Source organism: Babylonia areolata, chromosome 20 (genome assembly GCF_041734735.1).
Source record: "Babylonia areolata isolate BAREFJ2019XMU chromosome 20, ASM4173473v1, whole genome shotgun sequence".
In the NCBI taxonomy this organism is placed as follows: domain Eukaryota; kingdom Metazoa; phylum Mollusca; class Gastropoda; order Neogastropoda; family Buccinidae; genus Babylonia; species Babylonia areolata.
The window spans coordinates 9,091,892-9,115,232 of record NC_134895.1 but is presented as its reverse complement, the minus strand read 5'-3'; the positions used below and the strand labels follow the sequence as shown (position 1 = coordinate 9,115,232).

The 23,341-nt window shown below is 44.9% G+C and overlaps 1 protein-coding gene across 1 annotated transcript in view; it reads left to right on the top strand.

The window, feature by feature from the left end:
* LOC143294847 (tetratricopeptide repeat protein 39B-like) overlaps positions 1 to 23,341 on the top strand; it is a 57,917-nt gene that overhangs the window by 21,989 nt on the left and 12,587 nt on the right. The window contains exons 3-13 of the mRNA XM_076606354.1: positions 2,466 to 2,573; positions 5,732 to 5,807; positions 7,171 to 7,303; positions 8,561 to 8,693; positions 9,945 to 10,044; positions 11,867 to 11,932; positions 16,832 to 16,934; positions 19,833 to 19,900; positions 20,931 to 20,990; positions 21,868 to 21,959; positions 22,937 to 23,095. Coding sequence (XP_076462469.1) covers positions 2,466 to 2,573; positions 5,732 to 5,807; positions 7,171 to 7,303; positions 8,561 to 8,693; positions 9,945 to 10,044; positions 11,867 to 11,932; positions 16,832 to 16,934; positions 19,833 to 19,900; positions 20,931 to 20,990; positions 21,868 to 21,959; positions 22,937 to 23,095 — 1,098 coding nt within the window. The remainder of the gene's footprint in view (positions 1 to 2,465; positions 2,574 to 5,731; positions 5,808 to 7,170; positions 7,304 to 8,560; positions 8,694 to 9,944; positions 10,045 to 11,866; positions 11,933 to 16,831; positions 16,935 to 19,832; positions 19,901 to 20,930; positions 20,991 to 21,867; positions 21,960 to 22,936; positions 23,096 to 23,341) is intronic.

The window sequence follows — 23,341 nt, the reverse complement described above, 5'->3', positions numbered from 1 at the left end:
CTTATAGGTGTCTACTGCAAAAGAAAAAGAAAGAAAGAAAGAAAAGATAGGAAGAATGATTGACTTAAAATAAAAGACAAGTTAATTAGAGAAAATAGAGTAGACTAAATGACAGACTTAATGAAGGAATGATAAAAAATGACAAAAAAAGTTTTTAATTCTTATTGTTATTGTTATTCATCAATAAGAAGAAAAAAAATTAAAAGAAGAAGAAGAAGAAAAAAAGAAGTAACATACATCTAGAAGAAGCACATCTGATCATTTTGTTTTAAGTTCACGAAATTTCAATAGAAAGAAAGTCAAGCATTAAACATTTTGTATTTGTGTTTGTATTTCTCTTTTTATCACAACAGATTTCTCTGTGTGAAATTCGAGCTGCTCTCCCCAGGGAGAGCGCGTCGCTACACTACAGCGCCACCCATTTTTTGTTGTAGTTTTTCCTGCGTGCAGTTTTATTTGTTTTTCCTATCGAAGTGGATTTTTCTACAGAATTTTGCCAGGAACAACCCTTTTGTTGCCGTGAGTTCTTTTACGTGTGCTAAGTGCATGCTGCACACTTGGACCTCGGTTTATCGTCTCATCCGAATGACTAGCGTCCAGACCACCAATCAGGGTCTTGTGGAGGGGGAGAAAATATCGGCAGCTGAGCCATGATTCGAACCAGCGCGCTCAGATTCTCTCGCTTCCTAGGTGCACGTGTTACCTTCAGGCCATTCACTTAACGCCTGATGTGCCAGGTACGGCACTCTCCGGATGGGTCACTCCCTTTGAGTGTGGCAGACTGATGATTTTATTCTGTCGGTATAGGGATACTGAGACTAAACAGATGCCATGCCTTCTCTTTTCCGCCACACAGTAACAGGAGTGACAAGAAAAACAAAACAGGACAGGTGACCGGTGACAGTCCTCACACGGGGATCTAAGGAGGGTGAAAGTTGACTCAAAGTGAACGCCTGGCCACGTGGCAGAGGTCAGGTGTAAAAAGAAAAGCTCTGCTCCCGAGTGGTCTAGTGGTGCAGAGTCACTGGGCATTACCTGCTTCTTTGCTTGAATGAGTTTCGTGTACACCCCCCGGTAGCACAGGCTTTGCGTCTAGCACTCGAGAGTTTGTGTTCCCAATAAAAGCCGTAGAGGGCCTAAGAAAATACTTAATGCTCAGCGCTGCAGTGATCGCTTATACAACCTGACCTAGAACCACAAAATAGATGAAGAAAAAAAAAAGAAGAAAAGAAAATGGCAATATCCACAACAAAATCAGAATGATTTTGAAAAATGTGTGGTATTATTCCAAAAAGGAAAACAATAAGAACTTATAAGAGTCTGAAATAATGGGAAGAGACAGGAGGAAAGAGTGTGTGTTTACGTGTGCGTAATCACATGCGCATTTGTTCATGTGTGTGTGTGTGTGTGTGCTCACGCGTGCACAAACATGAGCATGTGCGCACAAGTTTGTTGAATGCAACATATTAAATTAATTATTGTTTTTGACTCACTTGTGTAAACAAAGTGAGTCTATGTTTTAACCCGGTGTTCGGTTGTCTCTGTGTGTGTGTGTCCATGGTAAACTTTAACATTGACATTTTCTCTGCAAATACTTTGTCAGTTGACACCAAATTAGGCATAAAAATAGGAAAAATTCAGTTCTTTTCAGTCATCTTGTTTAAAACAATATTGCACCTCTGGGATGGGCACAAAAAAAGAAAAAAAAAAGAAGCCTAATTATATGCAAACTGCATTTACTGTTATATTTATATTTTTTGTATTCTCTAAACTTGGCACTTTGACCTCTTATTCTGACACAACAACAAGAGGAGTCATTATTATCATTTTTTGTTCAAACAGGAACTTCTTTTGCTAAGCATGGAATTTTTATTTATTTTGCAAACGTTTTGGTGCAGATAGTAAAAAAAGGGAAATTACTCTGTAATTAATGCTAGGGGACTTAATTTATCACAAGAGAGTCTTGAAGGCCTTGCCACTCTTGTTTTGTGTGTGTTTAAAGAAAAAGTCTTTTAATTATGCCCTATATACATTTTAATTTAATTTTGTTTTTCTCTTTGATTTACATGTTTCTTAATGGATGAGGTTTGTGGTAGTTGTTGTCTGTGTGCCTGATGCATGCATGCTTGTTTTATACGCTGTACTCTCCACAGGAAGGACACTGTTCGCTTCATCACAAATGAACCCCTTGAGTGCTTCAGCACGTATCACCATCACATAATATGTGCATAGTGACGTCACTGATGACATCATCAGAAGAAGGGAAACAACTCTGGAAGGCTGGAAAAAAAAAATTCGCACAGTTTATCCGGAGTGGTATGTCTCCAGTGCATTTTCTCAGTTTTAGGCTTACTGTTTTGGATATTGTTATATGACTTGAAACACCGACTTCTACTGTTCCCCCCCTGGCACTGAAGGGGTTAACTTAACCTTTTTTTTTTCTCTCTCTCTGTCTGGTTTCTCAGCACACAGAACGACATTACCCTGAGCGCAACCATCCAAGAGTCCATGCTGGCCCTGCGGCTGTTCTTCACAAATCACTTCGATGACGCACGGGACAGCATGCAGCCTTAGTGAGTCAGGGGTTCGAGAACCTAGCTTTTGTGTGTGGTCATTGTCGGTGGGGAAAGTTTGTTGGGGGAGTTCTAGAAAATGAATGGAGAAATGTGTGTGTGTGTGTGTGTGTGTGTGTGTGTGTTTGTTGATGGTGCATGTGTGTTTGAGAGAGAGAGAGGGAGTGTGTGTGTGTGTGTGTGTGTGAGTGTGTTGAAATGTTTGCTTTGGTCGCATATGTGTATGAGGTTGCAGAATCTTTTTGGATAAAGTGTAACTTGACACGGTCAGTGTGTATTTTTCTCTCTGTGTGTGTGTGTGTGTGCATGTGCATTGTGTGTGTGTGTGTGTGTGTGTGTGAGTGTGTTGAAATGTTTGCTTTGGTCGCATATGTGTATGAGGTTGCAGAATCTTTTTGGATAAAGTGTAACTTGACACGGTCAGTGTGTATTTTTCTCTGTGTGTGTGTGTGTGTGTGTGTGTGTGTGTGTGCATGTGCATATTGTGTGTGTGTGTGTGTGTGTGTGTGTGTGTGAGTGTGTTGAAATGTTTGCTTTGGTCGCATATGTGTATGAGGTTGCAGAATCTTTTTGGATAAAGTGTAACTTGACACGGTCAGTGTGTATTTTTCTCTGTGTGTGTGTGTGTGTGTGTGCATGTGCATAGTGTGTGTGTGTGTGTGTGTGTGTGTGTGTGTGTGAGTGTGTTGAAATGTTTGCTTTGGTCGCATATGTGTATGAGGTTGCAGAATCTTTTTGGATAAGTGTAACTTGGCACGGTCAGTGTGTATTTTTCTCTGTGTGTGTGTGTGTGTGTGTGTGTGTGTGTGTGTGCATGTGCATATTGTTTGTGTGTGTGTGTGCGTGTGTGTGTGTGTGTGTGTGTGTGTGATATGTGTGTGCATGCATGTGTGTGTGTGTGTGCTTGCATGTGTGTGTGAGATGATGTGCAAGTGAACAAGATGGAGAGAGTGGGGGTGGGGGGGGGGGGGGGGGAGGACTGTGTGTGGCTATAGATTTTTTTCCAAAATGTGTGTGTGTGTGTGTGTGTGTGTGGAGGGGGGGGGGGGGTTGTTTGTGGCTTGCGAAAGCAGTAACCGAGGAGGAAGCCTGTTCATTACAGCTTCAATCCTTTGGAATTATTGATCTGTTTATTCATACACCTTCACAGGGTGAAACAGCTCCCTCTTTCTCCTCGTGCTGTCGACGCACATCCTTCAGACGGTCTCTCTCTAATGCTGCTCAGTCTTCTCAAATCCCCCATTGCTGCTGCATGCATGCAAAGGCAGGCCTAGCTTTCTTGTCAAGGTTTTTTGTGGTCCCAAGAAGTTGGTGAAGGAAAACAATTTTCTCGCCTTTTCTTTGAAAAATATACTGACCCAAACAGTTTTTTTTCTTCATTTCCTTTGAAAAATGCATAGGCCCAAGCAGTTTTCCTTCGTTTTCTTTGAAATATATATAAACCCAAACAGTTTTCTCTCATTTTCCTTTCTTTGAAATATATATATATATATATATATATATATATATATATATATATATATATATATATATACCCAGACAGTATTCTTTCCTTTTCTTTGAAAAAATATATAAACCCAAACACAGTTTTCTATAATTTTCCAAGACAAATGATGGCAAAGCACACAGAGCTTTTAAGAATATGAGCTATAACAAGGTGTTTTGATAGATAGATAGACAGAATTAGCAGCATGCCATCCGTTTTGGTTTGAGATAACTGCGTTTTTATCTGCGCCCCCCCCCCCCCCGCTTCCCCTCACGATGCATGATGGTGAAGGTAGGAAATGATAGGGGGACACTGATGTGGTTTGATGGGCAGTGTGATTGCCGTGATGTGGTGGTAAATGTGGTTTGGTGGGTGGTGTGAATGAAGCGATGTGATGTGATGGTCGATGTGGTTTGGTGGGTGGTGTGAATGAAGCGATGTGATGTGATGGTCGATGTGGTTTGGTGGGTGGTGTGAATGAAGCGATGTGATGTGATGGTCGATGTGGTTTGATGCGTGGTGTGAATGAAGCGATGTGATGTGATGGTCGATGTGGTTTGGTGGGTGGTGTGAATGAAGCGATGTGATGTGATGGTCGATGTGGTTTGATGCGTGGTGTGTGTGGTGTGGATGAAGAGAGGTGATGGTTGATGTGGTTTGATGCGTGGTGTGTGTGGCATGGAAGAAGAGACGTGATGGTTGATGTGGTTTGACACGTGGTGTGGATGAAGAGACTTGATGGTTGATGTGGTTTGATGCGTGGTGTGAATGAAGCGATGTGATGTCATGGTCGATGTGGTTTGGTGGGTGGTGTGAATGAAGCGACGTGATGTGATGGTCGATGTGGTTTGATGCGTGGTGTGTGTGGTGTGGATGAAGAGAGGTGATGGTTGATGTGGTTTGATGCGTGGTGTGTGTGGCATGGAAGAAGAGACGTGATGGTTGATGTGGTTTGACACATGGTGTGGATGAAGAGACTTGATGGTTGATGTGGTTTGATGTGTGATGTGGATGAAGAGGCGTGATGGTTGATGTGGTTTGATGCGTGGTGTGTGTGGCGTGGAAGAAGAGACGTGATGGTTGATGTGGTTTGACACGTGGCGTGGATAAAGAGATGTGATGGTTGATGTGGTTTGATGCGTGGTGTGTGTGGTGTGGATGAAGAGAGGTGATGGTTGATGTGGTTTGATGCGTGGTGTGTGTGGCGTGGAAGAAGAGACGTGATGGTTGATGTGGTTTGACACGTGGTGTGGATGAAGAGACTTGATGGTTGATGTGGTTTGATGTGTGATGTGGATGAAGAGACGTGATGGTTGATGTGGTTTGATGCGTGGTGTGTGTGGCGTGGATGAAGAGACGTGATGGTTGATGTGGTTTGACACGTGGCGTGGATGAAGAGATGTGATGGTTGATGTGGTTTGATGCGTGGTGTGTGTGGCGTGGATGAAGAGACGTGATGGTTGATGTGGTTTGATGCGTGGTGTGTGTGGCGTGGATGAAGAGACGTGATGGTTGATGTGGTTTGACACGTGGCGTGGATGAAGAGATGTGATGGTTGATGTGGTTTGACGCGTGGTGTGGATGAAGAGACGTGATGGTTGATGTGGTTTGACGTGTGGTGCGGATGAAGCGATGTTTGATGCGGTTTGATGCGTGGTGTGTGTGGTTGCAGTGCGGACAGGAGCATGTACCACAGTCTTGGCTACGGGACCATCCTGTACATCCAGGCCGTCATGACCTTTGACATGGTCAGTGCTCGCTTTCTCCGCCTTTGTGGCTGTGTGTTATTGGCTGGTGTGTGTGTGTGTGTGTGTTAGTGTGTTTGTGTTTATGTGTGTGTGTGTGTGTGTTTCTGTGTGTGTGTGTGTTTATGTGTGTCTGTGTGCGTGTGTGTGTGTTGTGTTTCGTGTGTGTGTGTGTGTGTGTGTGTGTATGTATGTGTGTGTGTGTGTATGTGTGTGTATGTGTGCGTGCATGTTTGTGTGTGTGTGCGCGCGCACATGTATGTGTGTGCATGTCTGTCTGTGTGTCTGTGTGTGGTTTTTAAGCGTGTTGCTTTGTGTTTAGTGTTTTGGTGGTTGGATAGCAGGTTGGGGAAAAACAAGTGTTTGCTTGGCTGGCACGCACGTTTCTCTGAGTCACTAGTGTCACTTCCTTTTTATCTCTTTCAGTCTTTAGCCTTGTGCAGTACACCAGCGAGGTGCCCTGCCAACTCTACACAAAATCAGGGAGAAGAAGAAGAAGAAGAAGTAGGCATATTAGTAGATTTGTTTTTAATAATGAGTCTCTGTGTACATTCTTAAGAAATCACCATGGTCCATGCAGACTTTGCTTTCATGATCTGGTACATGTCATGTCTGACTTGTTTTCAGACAGGTTCTGTGACTTGCATGCACAATGTTCTTTATTTGTTGTCGTAAACTTTATTAGACTCAAATTTCATTATGCAATGAAATTGGTGTAGTTGAATCTATAGTTTTTGTTGTCATACTGAGTTAGATGCGGGCCATAGCTACCACGGCTGCTTTCCAGCACTCAGTGCCACTGCAGCATGTCTTGGAGGCAGCCTTCTGGCGGTCTGAGAATCCCTTCATCAACTTCTACCTCAGGGATTTCCGTATGACCAGGGCTGACGGTTCCAAGGGGATTTCCTTTGTCGTGGCTAACTCTGCCGTCTCGGTTACAAGGGCTCCCGATACGAACCAGTAGGCTTTGCCCTCCTCCATTTGCTTTAAATTCTGCATCAGTTTGACATGGTACAGTATATGACACCAAAAGGACGAGTTTGTATTATACTCCATGTTTGGTGATACATATACCATGTCAAACTCGAATGCCCGCCCGCCCGTCCCCGCATCTCTGCCGTGGTTCTCATGGGGCATTTTTCTCGATGGCCACAGAATGATTCAGTGCTTATAGCTTTTAGAGGCGTTTGATTGGCTAAGAGCGGACCGGGCAAGACGGGTCATCTTTTCACTGTTAGCCGCGTGAAATTTGGCCAAGTAGAGCAAACCGATAGGCCTAGTTTGCATCAGTTTGACATGGTAAGTATATGTATCACCAAACATGGAGTATAATACAAACTCCTCCTATTGTGGCTGTGTACTGCAGGCCGACATCGAGCGAGCCATCACGGCCATGAAGCAGTCCATCGTGGTCAGCAACAAACTCAGGAAACGCACCTCCCTCATCGGCTCCTTGTCCAAGGTCACCTCCGGAGTCAACTACAATGATTTCACGGAAGGTCAGTTGCTTCCAAAGATTAATTTTATCGTCATGGAGGTTGCCTGTTGCCTTCAAAGAGTTATTCGTGTTTTACAGAGGGTCTGTAACTCATTCGAATGAGATGATAAACCGAGGTCCCTTGTGCAGGGTTCGCTCAGCGCATGTTAAAGAACCCACGCCAGAAAAAAGGTTGTCCCTTGTAGAATTCACTCTGATGTACGTGTGTGTGTGTGTGTGTGTGTGTGTGTGTGTGTGTGATTTAGAGCCTGACTTAAATGACACAGGAAATGAATGATGAGTGCTTAAAGGCAGCTGTTGGTCAGTTCTGCCCAGTGTGGCAGCCTGTTGTGCAATTGACCCTGTGGTATTAACGCACTTTGAATTTGGTCTCTAATTGAAGATATTATTATTATTATTATTATCATTATCATTATTATGAGCATTTGCGCCTAATCTTGAAAATAAGCCCTAGGCGTTTATAAATAGAATACATATGGTCACTCATTGAAGACAGGCGCTACATAACTATCAGTGATAATGATAAACAGATTCAGTCTATAGTTGATGGAGGGTCTGTTCCCTTCAAAGATTTATTTTTAGTTTATGGAGTGTCTGTTGCCTTCAGATATTTTTTTGTCACTTCATTCCGTGCAGTTTTATAAGCTTTTAAAAAAATTTTTTTTACGTGTGTGTGCGTGTGTGTGTGTGTGTGTGTGCGTGTGCGCACACTCACTGTCATACACGTGTGTGCACGCGCTCACACACACACACACACACACACATACACACACACACACACACAGATTAGGAAAAACAACAACCAATCTCATTATATGCAGTGATGGCCTAGAGGTAACGCGTCCGCCTAGGAAGCGAGAGAATCTGAGCGCGCTGGTTTGAATCACGGCTCAGCCACCGATATTTTCTCCCCCTCCGCTAGACCTTGAGTGGTGGTCTGGACGCTAGTCATTTTGGTTGAGACGATAAACCGAGGTCCCATGTGCAGCATGCGCTTAGCACACGTAAAAGAACCCATGGCAACAAAAGGGTTGTTCCTGGCAAAATTCTGAAGAAAAATCCACTTCGATAGGAAAAACAAATAAAACTGCACGCAGGAAAAAATACCAAAAAAATGGGTGGCGCTGTAGTATAGTGACGTGCTCTCCCTGGGGAGAGCAGCCCGAATTTCACACAGAGAAATCTGTTGTGATAAAAAGAAATACAAATTAAAGCTGGGATTTTTTTATTTTTTTATTTTTTTCCGCTTTCTGTCCAGAGGAGGTGCATGCTGAACTGATCTACGCTGAATCACTGTTGATACGTGCTTTGCTGACCTTCATACAGGATGAGAATCTGGTCAGCTTTGTCAAAGGGGGCCTCAAAATCCGCGAGTGCTACAAAATATACAAGTAAGTTCTTTTTTTTAGGTAATGATGATAATGTGACGTCATGGCAGGTCCCACGGATCTGAGGGTCTTTGAGAAAGAGGTACTTGGTGACAAGCTGTCTTGTGGCTGTACATGTGAATGGATATTTATAATGGCATTCTGTCCAGAACGCTGATCTGGGTGCTTTACGAAACACTTTACCCTATCAGTGCCCGTGCTGTTTTATGCTTAGCGACATATTTTCCAAGGGATGTTTTGGTTATGGAGGGTAATAACTAAGAGAAAGATTCTAGCATGCAAACTAATACCAAAAAAAAAAGCATATATATATATATACATATATATATATACCAAACTAATACCAAAAAGAAGCACATATATATATATATATATATATATATATATATATATCTCAGATATGTTCATATATATATAAGCATGGTGTGTCGAAAGGAAAATGAGCACACTATCCAATCATTACAACTTGACATGAATTTAATGATTTAATGATAGGAAAATTCCTATGATGATGCAGACACAAAATTACTCTCTTTTTGCACACTGGAATGGGGCTGAAATTTCCATTCCTGGGACACTCAAGGGGTTGTTGATATCACACATTACTTCAGTGTTACATGTGCACACCAAGACGTACCTGGCAAACTGTACACACACACATAAATACCAATCATACATTCATATAATAGTCAGTCATGTCCGACTATGACCATCAGAACAGCAGAGGAGGCGACTGCTGTTCCGACTATTTGGGCTAGAATTTGATTATAGTGTACATCCCCTCTCTCTCGGCCAAGAGGGTTTTAGGACAGTCGGCGTTGGGATGGTTCCCAAAGGCCAACTAGCCCCCAAGGCTGCAGCACTAAGAGCCAGTGCAACTTTGCCTCCTAGTTTGAGAGTCATAGTCCTTCACAAAGGACTAAGCTCTAAATGGTTTCCCATTGACTGGAGAAACCCTTGATAATACAGCTCTCACTTTGCTGTTGGCCTAAATGTAAACTTATGTCAATCTGTGATATAAGCCAAAAGTTAGGCTTGATACATTCATACAAGCATACATTCAAACATACAAACACTTGCGTCATAGCATGGTGGCAGAAATGTACTGTATGACATGAACAGGGTCTCATGGCAAAGTTCATTCAGATTTTTAAAGTTGTTTTTGTTTTTAACAATTTGTTCTTGTGTTGTTCTACAATGTTGCAGGTCCAAGAATGCTCTAAAGGTTCGTTTTCCGTGTGTCTGTTGATCCAGGGAATGCAACAAAATGCTGCAGAAGCGAAACTGGGAGAAGGATCAATTCAAAATGCATTTTGAGAGCGGTGTCAGGATGGGCGTTGGGACGTTCAACCTTGTGAGTTTGTGTGAAGTGACTGGTATTTCCTTTCTTGTCTGATTAACAATAGTTATGGGGAATAAAAAAAAAGGGGGGGGGTTGACTGCCTGGGTTCTTTCTTCTTCTTCTTCTTCTGCGTTCGTGGGCTGCAACTCCCACGTTCACTTGTATGTACACGAGTGGGCCTTTACGTGTATGACCGTTTTTACCCCGCCATGTAGGCAGCCATACTCTGTTTTCGGGGGTATCCTGGGTTCTTTCAAAACATGATACAAAAAACAAGGAAAACAAGAGAGGCAAGGCCTTCAAGACTCACTTGTGATACACTATAAAAAAAAAAATCCAAGCTTTTTATGTATTGAATATAATTTCAAAATGTAATGTTTAAGATGAGAAAGATCAGTTTAAAGCGAATTAAGTCCCCTAGCATTAATTACAGAGTAATTTCCCTTTTTTACTATCTGCACCAAAAACGTTTGCAAAATAAATGAAACTCCCATGCTTAGCAAAAGAAGTTCCTGTTTGAACAAAAAATTATAATAATGACTGCTCTTGTTGTTGGGTCAGAATATGAGATCAAAGTGCCAAGTTTAGAGAATACAAAAAATATAAATATAACAGTAAATGCAGTTTGCATATAATTAGGCTTCATTTTTAATTTTTTTGTGCCCATCCCAGAGGTGCAAGATTGCTTTAAACAAGATGACTGGAAAGAACTGAATTTTTCCTATTTTTATGCCTAATTTGGTGTCAACTGACAAAGTATTTGCAGAGAAAATGGCAATGTTAAAGTTTACCACGGACACACAGACACACAGACTCACACACACACACACACACACACACACAGACAACCGAACACCGGGTTAAAACATAGACTCACTTTGTTTACACAAGTGAGTCAAAAATTATGAACCCACTTATAGAGTATTCAAAGCAGCAGTTGCTTTGAAGACTACGAGTCGAAGTACTCAACTTAATCCTCTCCCAAGTGGGTTCATAATTTTTTTCGTCTTGTTCTTTGTATCCTAACAATAGTTATGTTTTGTTCAAAGAGGTGTAGTGCATGCACTCAGCAGATGTGTTCATGCATAGATCCACGGGTAAATACATACATACATACATGCATGCATACAAAAGCATGTGCATGCCTGTACATTCAGTGATAATGCTCATATTTGATCTTTGATCTGTGTGTGCCTGTATGCTCTTTCATTCACGCAAGAATGCGCACTGGTGATTGCCCCCATCCTCCCTCCCACATGTATAGACGCACACACACACACACACACACACACACACACACACACACACACACACACACACACACACACACAAACATACACACATGCACACACACCCATCCACACACATATCACTTGAATGGAAAAGATGTGAAATTGAAACACACACACAGACACACACACACACACGCACACGCACACACACACACACACACACACACATGAATATGCATACACACACACATACACATGACATACACACACACACACACACACACGTATGGTTGCTGGTTAACATGGCATTAAAGCTTCAAAAGCACTAATCAGCAAAGTACATGTGTGTTATGTGGTGGTCATTACAATGGTCTGTGAGATGGGCACGGTAGCCCAGTGTTCAGAGCGTTGAACTTTCAAACTTAAGACTCCTGGGGTTTGATCCTTGTGTCAACGTCTGGTGGATTGAGAGTGGAAATCTCCACATGTTTCTGCAAACCTGTTTCTGAATGCACATGTAGAAGAACAAACACACATGCTAAGGATCCACATCGGCACTTTGTGGTTATGGAAACAGGAACATTAGTGTTTTCTGTTTGCAGATGATTTCCCTTTTGCCAAGCAAGATCATGAAGGTGTTGGAGTTTGTTGGCTTCTCAGGATCCAAGGTAAAGTTGAGTCAGCGTGCTCCAGGTTTTCGTTTTTTGTTTTGTTTTTGCATGCTCGAGTGTGTGTGTACATGCACATGTGCATGCCCAAGTGTGTGTGTGTGTGTGTGTGTGTGTGTGTGTCTGTCCATGCAGTGAAACCCAAAGTGCTGTCCACCTGTTTTACAAAGCCCTTCAGGAACTGACCTGATGGGATAATTGCAGAAATAAAGTAGAGAATAAAACTAAGCTTTAACTCACTCCAGATGAATAGTTATCTCCCTTGCTTTCCCCGACAGACGACTCATTTGTTAGGGTTAGGAAAAAAATCACAAAAAATACAAAACATAAAGTAACTGAATGAAACTCACTGAACTTGACCCACGGACCTCTCCTCATGTCGTGTGAACACCCATCCCCCTCCCTCTTCACTGCTTTCAGAAGCTGAGTCACTATCAGTAACTTCTTACTGGTAGCTTTCTTCACTGCAGATAATTTATTCAACGTCCACTTCATCCTCGTCGATGTCGAAACCTTCAGTTTGAAGCTCCTCCTCCTCCTCTTTGCGTTCGACAGCTACGCAGTCAGGGTCGAAGTCCGAGGGATGCCACAAACTCGGACGTCCGGTGAAGATCGGCTGCCGTCCCCCAGAGCTTGGTGTTGAGGTCAGCACCCCCAGGCCAGGACTGCTGCCGCATCTTCTCATACAGGGGGCAGTCTTGGAGAATATGGGATGGGGTCTGGTCAGCCTGGCCGCAATCACATAGGGATGTGGCTGCCACTCCAATCCTCTTCAGGTGTGCTCGGAGGCCGCATTGTCCTGTGCGAAGGCGGTAGATGGTAGTCTGGTGTCTTCTCTCCAGTGTCCTGATGGGATCTTGGTGTGCCTGGTAGCCTCCGTTCAGGGTGACCCAGCCTCTTCGGAATCTGCTGCGGAGGAGAGTTTTTGTTTCCTCATATGTGGCAGGAATAGTTGGCTGTGTGAGCTGGCTTCCTTCCTTAGCGAGGGGGTCTGCATGCTCGTTGCCTGGGAGGCCTACATGTGCAGGCACCCACTGGAAGGTCGTTGGGGCTGTTTGGGTAAGGGCTTCAGTTTGAAGCATTTCAATCACTTCTTCAGCAGCGGTAAAAACCGCTGTCATGATCTAGTTTCCTCCAAACATTTCCGTTTCTATCGCCTGCGACGCCATTTTCGATACGTATGCAGATTAGCTTGTCGTGTGGGGTCCTGAGCTCGCTGGCTCGCTGTGGAGTGTGCAGTTACGAAATCTCACGAAGAAACTTTCCATTCGACCCTTGACACGTTCGCAATGCCTGGTGTAGCTGCGATTGTTATGCTACGCCATGAAGAAAACATGGAAAAAATTTTAATAGTTGAAACCGCTATAGCGTTCCGTCGTCCGGAGTGAGTTCAGCATTTTTTTTGCATACATTACCAGTGCTTCACAGTTCTAGTGGTAAGAAGAAGAGAAAAAAAAACTTAATATGCAAGCAGCAGTCACTCTGACACCTGTCATCATACATATAGGAGTGAGAACTTGATACAGTGTAAGCTGCACTGCAAGTGGATGGGTTAGTGGGTGAAGACTGGTGTTAGTGTGGTGTGTGTTAGAGGTTGGGTGAAGACCGGTGTTGGTGTGGTGTGTGTTAGAGGTTGGGTGAAGACTGGTGTTGGTGTGGTGTGTGTTAGAGGTTGGGTGAAGACTGGTGTGGTGTGTGTTAGAGGTTGGGTGAAGACCAGTGTTGGTGTGGTGTGTGTTAGAGGTTGGGTGAAGACCAGTGTTGGTGTGGTGTGTGTTAGAGGTTGGGTGAAGACCGGTGTTGGTGTGCTGTGTGTTAGAGGTTGGGTGAAGACTGGTGTTGGTGTGGTGTGTGTTAGAGGTTGGGTGGAGACTGGTGTGGTGTGTGTTAGAGGTTGGGTGAAGACTGGTGTTGGTGTGGTGTGTGTCAGAGGTTGGGTGAAGACTGGTGTTGGTGTGGTGTGTTAGAGGTTGGGTGAAGACTGGTGTTGGTCTGCTGTGTGTTAGAGGTTGGGTGAAGACTGGTGTTGGTGTGTGTTAGAGGTTGGGTGAAGACCGGTGTTGGTGTGGTGTGTGTTAGAGGTTGGGTGAAGACTGGTGTTGGTGTGGTGTGTGTTAGAGGTTGGGTGAAGACCGGTGTTTGTGTGGTGTGTGTTAGAGGTTGGGTGAAGACTGGTGTGGTGTGTGTTAGAGGTTGGGTGAAGACCAGTGTTGGTGTGGTGTGTGTTAGAGGTTGGGTGAAGACTGGTGTTGGTGTGTGTTAGAGGTTGGGTGAAGACTGGTGTTGGTGTGTGTTAGAGGTTGGGTGAAGACTGGTGTTGGTGTGTGTTAGAGGTTGGGTGAAGACTGGTGTTGGTGTGTGTTAGAGGTTGGGTGAAGACTGGTGTTGGTGTGTGTTAGAGGTTGGGTGAAGACTGGTGTTGGTGTGGTGTTAGAGGTTGGGTGAAGACTGGTGTTGGTGTGGTGTGTGTTAGAGGTTGGGTGAAGACTGGTGTTGGTGTGGTGTTAGAGGTTGGGTGAAGACTGGTGTTGGTGTGTCGTGTGTTAGAGGTTGGGTGAAGACTGGTGTTGGTGTGTGTTAGAGGTTGGGTGAAGACTGGTGTTGGTGTGGTGTTAGAGGTTGGGTGAAGACTGGTGTTGGTGTGGTGTGTGTTAGAGGTTGGGTGAAGACTGGTGTTGGTGTGTCGTGTGTTAGAGGTTGGGTGAAGACTGGTGTTGGTGTGTGTTAGAGGTTGGGTGAAGACTGGTGTTGGTGTGTCGTGTGTTAGAGGTTGGGTGAAGACTGGTGTTGGTGTGTGTTAGAGGTTGGGTGAAGACTGGTGTGGTGTGTGTTAGAGGTTGGGTGAAGACTGGTGTGCTGTGTGTTAGAGGTTGGGTGAAGACTGGTGTTGGTGTGGTGTGTGTCAGAGGTTGGGTGAAGACTGGTGTTGGTGTGGTGTGTGTTAGAGGTTGGGTGAAGACCGGTGTTGGTGTGGTGTGTGTTAGAGGTTGGGTGAAGACTGGTGTGGTGTGTGTTAGAGGTTGGGTGAAGACTGGTGTTGGTGTGGTGTGTGTTAGAGGTTGGGTGAATACTGGTGTTGGTGTGGTGTGTGTTAGAGGTTGGGTGAAGACTGGTGTTAGTGTGGTGTGTGTTAGAGGTTGGGTGAAGACCGGTGTTAGTGTGGTGTGTGTTAGAGGTTGGGTGAAGACTGGTGTGCTGTGTGTTAGAGGTTGGGTGAAGACTGGTGTTGGTGTGCTGTGTGTTAGAGGTTGGGTGAAGACTGGTGTTGGTGTGTGTTAGAGGTTGGGTGAAGACTGGTGTTGGTGTGGTGTGTGTTAGAGGTTGGGTGAAGACTGGTGTTGGTGTGGTGTGTGTTAGAGGTTGGGTGAAGACTGGTGTTGGTGTGTGTTAGAGGTTGGGTGAAGACCAGTGTTGGTGTGGTGTGTGTTAGAGGTTGGGTGAAGACTGGTGTTGGTGTGGTGTGTGTTAGAGGTTGGGTGAAGACTGGTGTTGGTGTGGTGTGTGTTAGAGGTTGGGTGAAGACTGGTGTTGGTGTGGTGTGTGTTAGAGGTTGGGTGAAGACCGGTGTTGGTGTTGTTGAGGTTGGGTGAAGACTGTGTGTGTGTGTTAGAGGTTGGGTGAAGACTGGTGTTGGTGTGGTGTGTGTTAGAGGTTGGGTGAAGACTGGTGTTGGTGTGTGTGTGTTAGAGGTTGGGTGAAGACTGGTGTTGGTGTGTGTGTGTTAGAGGTTGGGTGAAGACCGGTGTTGGTGTGGTGTGTGTTAGAGGTTGGGTGAAGACTGGTGTGGCTGTGTGTTAGAGGTTGGGTGAAGACTGGTGTTGGTGTGCTTGTTAGAGGTTGGGTGAAGACTGGTGTTGGTGTGGTGTGTGTTAGAGGTTGGGTGAAGACTGGTGTTTGGTGTGGTGTGTGTTAGAGGTTGGGTGAAGACTGGTGTTGGTGTGGTGTGTGTTAGAGGTTGGGTGAAGACTGGTGTTGGTGTGGTGTGTGTTAGAGGTTGGGTGAAGACTGGTGTTGGTGTGGTGTGTGTTAGAGGTTGGGTGAAGACTGGTGTTGGTGTGTGTTAGAGGTTGGGTGAAGACTGGTGTTGGTGTGTGTGTGTTAGAGGTTGGGTGAAGACTGGTGTTGGTGTGGTGTGTGTTAGAGGTTGGGTGAAGACTGGTGTTGGTGTGGTGTGTGTTAGAGGTTGGGTGAAGACTGGTGTTGGTGTGGTGTGTGTTAGAGGTTGGGTGAAGACTGGTGTTGGTGTGGTGTGTGTTAGAGGTTGGGTGAAGACTGGTGTTGGTGTGTGTGTGTTAGAGGTTGGGTGAAGACTGGTGTTGGTGTGTGTGTGTTAGAGGTTGGGTGAAGACTGGTGTTGGTGTGGTGTGTGTTAGAGGTTGGGTGAAGACTGGTGTTGGTGTGGTGTGTGTTAGAGGTTGGGTGAAGACTGGTGTTGGTGTGTGTGTGTTAGAGGTTGGGTGAGACTGGTGTTGGTGTGTGTTAGAGGTTGGGTGAAGACGGTGTTGGTGTGGTGTGTGTCAGAGGTTGGGTGAAGACTGGTGTTGGTGTGTGTTAGAGGTTGGGTGAAGACTGGTGTTGGTGTGCTGTGTGTTAGAGGTTGGGTGAAGACTGGTGTTGGTGTGTGTCAGAGGTTGGGTGAAGACTGGTGTTGGTGTGGTGTGTGTTAGAGGTTGGGTGAAGACGGTGTTGGTGTGGTGTGTGTTAGAGGTTGGGTGAAGACTGGTGTTGTGCTGTGTGTTAGGGTTGGGTGAAGACTGGTGTTGTGTGGTGTGTGTCAGAGGTTGGGTGAAGACCGGTGTTGGTGTGGTGTGTGTTAGAGGTTGGGTGAAGACCGGTGTTGGTGTGGTGTGTGTGTTAGAGGTTGGGTGAAGACCGGTGTTGGTGTGGTGTGTGTGTTAGAGGTTGGGGCTGAGGGAGCTGATGAAGGGCAGCCAGCAGACACCCTCGTCACCTACGTCTTGGGTTCGTATCCCCCTGCACACACACACACCCTTCCTCCTCTGTCTTCTGTCATCAGTGGTGGCCCCTACAGCTTTTTTGGGGGGGTGGGGGGTGAAGTATGTGTGGGATGTGGTTTATGTGGTTGATGATCATAGTGTGTGGGTAGCTGGGATGGTTACTTATTATCAGGGGTTCTGTCGATTCAGGTGTTTGTATTGTATTGTATTGTATTGTATCATATCATATCATATCGTATCATATCATATTGGAGTGATGGCCTAGAGGTAACGTGTCCGCCTAGAAAGCGAGAGAATCTGAGCGCGCTGGTTCGAATCACGGCTCAGCCGCCAATATTTTCTCCCCCACCACTAGACCTTGAGTGGTGGTCTGGACACTAGTCATTCAGATGAGACAATAAACCGAGGTCCCGTGTGCAGCATTCACTTAGCACACGTAAAAGAACCCACGGCAACAGAAGGGTTGTTCCTGGCAAAATTCTGTAGAAAATCCACTTCAATAGGAAAAACAAATAGAACTGCACGCAGGAAAAAATACCAAAAAACGGGTGGCGCTGTAGTGTAGCGACGCACTCTCCCTGGGGAGAGCAGCCCGAATTTCACACAGAGAGATCTGTTGTGATAAAAAGAGAGATACAATCATATCATATTGTATTGTATTACTTTTTGTCACAACAGATCTCTTTTTGTGACATTCGGGTTGCTCCTCCCTGGAAAGAGCGTGTCGCCACGGTTACGGCTCAACCCACATGTATATTTTTTTTCTCCAGCTGCAGGTGTATTTGTTTAACTATTAGAACAGACTTTATCCTTCCAGACTTTTGCCAGGGACAACCCTGTTTGTTTGCTGTGGGTTCTTTTATGTGCGCTATGTGTGTGTGTGTGTGTGTGTGTGTGTGTGCTGCACACAGGGTCTGGGTTGATCATCTTGTCCAAAAGACTAGCACCCAGACCAGCACTTAAGGTTTAGTTGCAGAGGGGTGTAAGAAATTCCTGGTCCCCGTATGGGACTCAGAATTGTGGACGCTTGCTTCCTGGTTGGGGAGCGTTTCCCTGAGGCCACCTTTCCCACCTGTTGCTCTGCACTGCCGTTGTCATTGTGACTTGGGGAAGGGACCTGACGCTGACTGTTGTCAGCAGATTGGACACATCTTTGTTTTTTGTTGTGGCGTTAACTGCTTTTTGTTGTTTGAAACCATTTCTGAATTATTTTAAAGCTTTTTTTTTTCTGAACAACTGCATTTATTACTTAGATTCTGGAGCTTTTTGCTGTAATTATTTTGTAAGCCACACACATATGCACATACACGTTCTCTCTTGTTTTTTTTTGTTTTTTTTTCCCAAAATAAACACACATCCACTACAGTCCTCAAAATTCGGGTCAAGGTCAGAGGGAAGAATAATTGTTGCTTATTCTGTGATTATTCTGACTCACCCTCAGTATCATCAGCCATACCCATCAGATGTGACTTTGTTACCATAGATGTCACCATCATCACTTTGTTATTGTCATTGCCACATCCTCATCATGATTATTTGTTAAGAATCTCTCTCTCTCTCTCTCTAGATATATATATATATACAAGGTATGTATGTGCATATATGTATATATATACTGTAAAGTTTGGTCTATTGAGCGCACTGGTTTATAATCCGCACCCACTAAATTTTGGAAGAAATTGAACTTTATACATACATAAGCCGCACTTATTTCCAGTACCGGAACACATACTAATACTGCAGAAAAGCTTTCAATACAGTAGGTTATGAAATAAACACAAGCGGGAACAACACAAAGAAAAGCAAGCGAAAATACTGCTAGTGCCACAAAAAAATAATAAATAAACACAACGAAAATAAGATCCATAATTTAGGGATAGTCACATTTATTCAACGTCATCCTGCTCACTGAATCCACTGAAATCTTCGTCTTCAGTGTCCGAGTTGAAGAGAACCAGCACAGCTTCCTCCGCAGTCTTGTCACTGACTTCAGCCTCACTTTCACTTCATGAACATGAAGGTGGAGGTCGCTGCTGGTTTGTCGTTTGCACTGTCGTCTGCTAGGTCGATCGCCTTCAATTTGAAGTCTGCATCATAGGCATAATGTCACGTTTTCGGCATGATGAGGGTGTACACTTGAGCAGAGTAGAACTGAATGCTGATCTGAAGGCTTTAATGTATGCGGATTTGATATATAAAATGTGAACAGTTAGCACACTATCCTGAAGCTCATCCAAAAATTCATGGACAGAAATCATGATTTTGGTGAGTTGAAGGGCAGCTAAGAATAGATGATAATGTGACACTCCCGGGATTGTTAAAATCCTCAAATAAGCCGCATCATTGTATAAGCTGCAGAGTTTCAAGCTAGAGTAAAAAGTCGCGGCTTATAGAACGAACTTTACGGTATATCTATCTATCTATCTATCTATATATATATATATATATATATATATATATATATATATATGCATGCACATAATTTTCATTATTATCATCAAGTATATTCATTTTTTGATTGCTGTTTGGAGGAAGGTGGCAGAATGGTTAAGACGCTCGTCTGCCAATACAGAGTCAGGATGTGGGTTTGAATCCCTGCTCTCGCCCTTTCTCCCAAGTTTGACTGGAAAATCAAACTGAGTGTCTAGTCGCTGGGATGAGACTATAAACCGAGGTCCCATGTGCAGCATGCACTTGGCGCACAGAAAAAGAACCCATGGCAACGAGTGTGTTGTCCTCTGGCAAAACTCTGTAGCAGAAATCCACTCAGATAGGTACACAAACATATATGCATGCACTCCTCAAGGCCTGATTAAGTGTGTTGGGTTATGCTGCTGGTCAGGCATCTGTCTAGTAGATGTGGTGTAGCGTGTATGGATTTGTGCGAACGCAGTGATGTCTCCTTGAGAAACTCGAAACTGAAACTTCAGTCCTTTTTTCAGGTTTGGGTGACGGAGACATTGACCTGGCCACCCAGCTCTCCCAGCAGTGCCTGGAGACATTCCCCAAGGTCAGCTGCTGTGGATTGCAGGATAGAGAGTTGTGGGCCGGGGGGGGGGGGGGGGGGGGCTGGGTGCATGGGGGTACTCCTACAGTGTCATGGGAGTGTAAAATATGAAATGTCTCAGACCGCTTCTTCATTATTCTTCCTTGTCTTTTTGCGGCCACAAATTTCACACTGTCTCGCTGGCATTACCCTCACGCAGCATGCTCATTCGGTATACCTCCTCCCCGTCATACACAGAGCTTTGCATATCGGCTCACTGTGTCCCATTCCCAGCTCCAGCTGTGACTAGGTGTGAGTGTCAGTGTTAGGCTGTCGTGAGGCCACGCATCAGAGGAGACCCTGTACTGCTGTGGTGTGGTGGTGTACAGTGTCGCTCTGTTTCTGATTCGACAGGCGCAGCCCATCATCTGCTGATGACAATACTTAATTATAGAGCAGGTTGGAATGAGTACACCCACCCCATTACACATGGCAGGGATGTGTGTTTGTTGGTTTGTGGGTTTTTTCCCCCTTTTTGTAGAAGACAGGAAGCGATATCACTGTATATTGTTTTTGATTGACTGACGGCTGCCATTGGGCACTCATCATTCATTTCCTGTGTCATTCAATCAGATTTCAGGCACGCACACATACACACTCAGGCAACCATGTAACATTTAACATTTTACATGTATGACCATTTTGTTTATTTACCCCGCCATGTAGGCAGCCATACTCTCTTTTTAGGAGTGTGCATGGTGGGTATGTTCTTGTTTCCATAACCCAACGAACGCTGACATGGATTATAGGATCTTTAACGTGCGTATTTGATCTTCTGCGTGCGTATACACACGAACGGGGTTCAGGCAGGAAAAATCTCCACCCTTTACCCACCAGGCGCCGTCACCAAGATTCGAACCCCGGACCCTCAGATTGAAAAGTCCAATGCTTTAACCATTTGGCTATTGCACCCGTCATGTGTGTGTGTAAATCAGCAGTTTTTTTTGTTGTTGTTTTTTTCTCCGTTTGGTGATTGCTGACAATGCTTTTTCAGGGAGCCCTTTTTCTGTTCTTTGCCGGACGCATCGAGGAGATTAGTGGCAACATTGACGAGGTTGGGACGCTGTTTCACTGTGTGTTTGTGTTAGTGTCTTGTGGAATGTGGCCTTGTTCGTGATTCCTCCTGCTGGCGCTTATGTCCTTTGTGTGTGTGTGTTTGTGTGTGTGTGTGTGTTTGTGTATGTGTGTGTGTGAGTATGTGTGTTTGTGTGTGTGTTGTGTGTGTGTGTGTGTGTGTGTTTGTGTATGTGTGTGTGTGAGTATGTGTGTTTGTGTGTGTGTGTGTGTGTGTGTGTGTGTTGTGTGTGTGTGTGTTGTGTGTTTGTGTTTTTGTGTGTGTGTGTGTGTTTGTGTATGTGTGTGTGTGAGTATGTGTGTGTGAGTGTGCGTGTGTGTGTGTGTGTGTTTGTGTGTGTGTGTGTGTTGTGTGTGTGTGCGCATTCACATTCTATTCATTGATTTCTTTATCTGTGCGCTGCATGTTTGTGTGTGTTTGTGTGTGTCCATCCACCTTTCTCTTGTTGATTTCTGTATCTAGATATGATGATTTTTGAATTATCAGTGGTGAGGGTTGGCATTTTTTCTTGAATTTGTTTCATCATTTTTAAGTGTGAATAAACAGTTTATGAGTAAGAATGCACAGGTGTGTGTGTGTGTGTGTGTGTGTGTGTGTGTGTGTGCTTGAGTATAGTTTCATTTGGCAGTGTTTTCTGTGTGAGTGTGCATATGTGTATGTATGCTTGTGTGTGTGTGTGTGTGTGTTGGTGTGTGTACATGCATATGTGTATATGTGTGCCTCTGTGTGTGTATGTGGGTGTGTGTGCATGCGTACATACATACATACATATTTGAGTGTGTGTACATGTATAACTGTGCATATATTAGCGCATGTGTGTGTTGTGAATCTAACAAAACTAGCACTGTGTGTCCAGGCCATCGTTCGTTTTGAGGAGACCATTGACGCACAGTCAGAGTGGAGACAGTTCCATCACCTCTGTTTCTGGGAGCTGATGTGGTGTTACTGGTGAGTGTGTGTGTGTGTGTGTGTGTGTGTGTGTGTGTGTGTGTGTGGGTGTGTGTTGGTGAATGTGAGTGTGTATGGGTAAATGTGTGAGTGTGTGTGTGTGTGTATGAATGTGTGGGTTTGTGTTGGTGAGTGTGTGAGAGTGTGCGTGTGTGCGTGTATGTGTGTGAATGTGTGAGTGTGTGTTGGTGAATGTGAGTGTGTATGGGTAAATGTGTGAGTGTGTGTGTGGGGGGGAGGTGGTGCTGGGGGGGGGGGTAAATGTGTGAGTTTGTGTGAGCGAATGTGGGGGGAAAGGGGGGGGATGTGTGTGTGAGTGAGTGTGTGTGGGTGATGTATGTGATTGTGTGTGTTTGTGTGGGTAAATGTGTGTGTGTGTGTGTATGTGTGGGTGATGTATGTGAATGTGTGTGTGGGTGGAGAGAATGTGTGTGTGTGGTGGTGGGGTGGGGTGGGGTGAATGCATGTGCGTAATGGGCTGTTGGTTTGAAGGTGGGTGAAGGAATGAATGTGGGGGGAAGGGATGAATGTTTGTTTGTGCTTGTTAGTGTGTGTGTGTGTGTGTGTGTGTGTGTGTGTAATTGTGTGTGTGCTTGTGCATGGATTCATGTGTGTGTGTGTGGGTTGATGTGTGTGTTTGTGCGTGTAAGTGAACATGTCTGTCTGTGTGTGCGGGTGGGTGAATGTTAATGTGTTTGTGTGCTGGTATTATGTGGTTGAATGTGTGTGGGTGTGTATCTGTGGCATGTGTGTGTGTGTGTGTTGTGTGTGAGTGCATGTGTGTGTGTGCATGTGAGTGAATGTGTGTGTTGTGTGTGAGTGCATGTGTGTGTGTGCATGTGAGTGAATGTGTGTGTGTGTGTGTGTGTTGTGTGTGTGTGTGTGTGTGTGTTGTGTGTGTGTGTGTGTGTGTGTGTTGTGTGTGTGTGTGTATGTGTGTGTGTGTGTGTGTGTGTGTGTGTGTGTGTGTGTGTCAGCTTCAAGTCTGACTGGCTGATGGCGATGAAGTACGCGGAGAGGCTGTGCAAGGAGAGCCGGTGGAGCAAGGCCACCTACACCTACCAGAAAGCCAGCTTCCTGCTCATGTGTGAGGACCAGACGGAGGACACCAAGGCTCACCTCAAGTATCTCTTCAGGTGAGGACACCAAGGCACACCTCAGGTATCTCTTCAGGTGAGGACACCAAGGCACACCTCAGGTATCTCTTCAGGTGAGGACACCAAGGCACACCTCGAGTATCTCTTCAGGTGAGGACACCAAGGCACACGTCGAGTATCTCTTCAGGTGAGGACACCAAAGCTTACCTCAAGTATCTCTTCAGGTGAGGACACCAAGGCACACCTCAGGTATCTCATCAGGTGATGACACTGAGGCTCACCTCA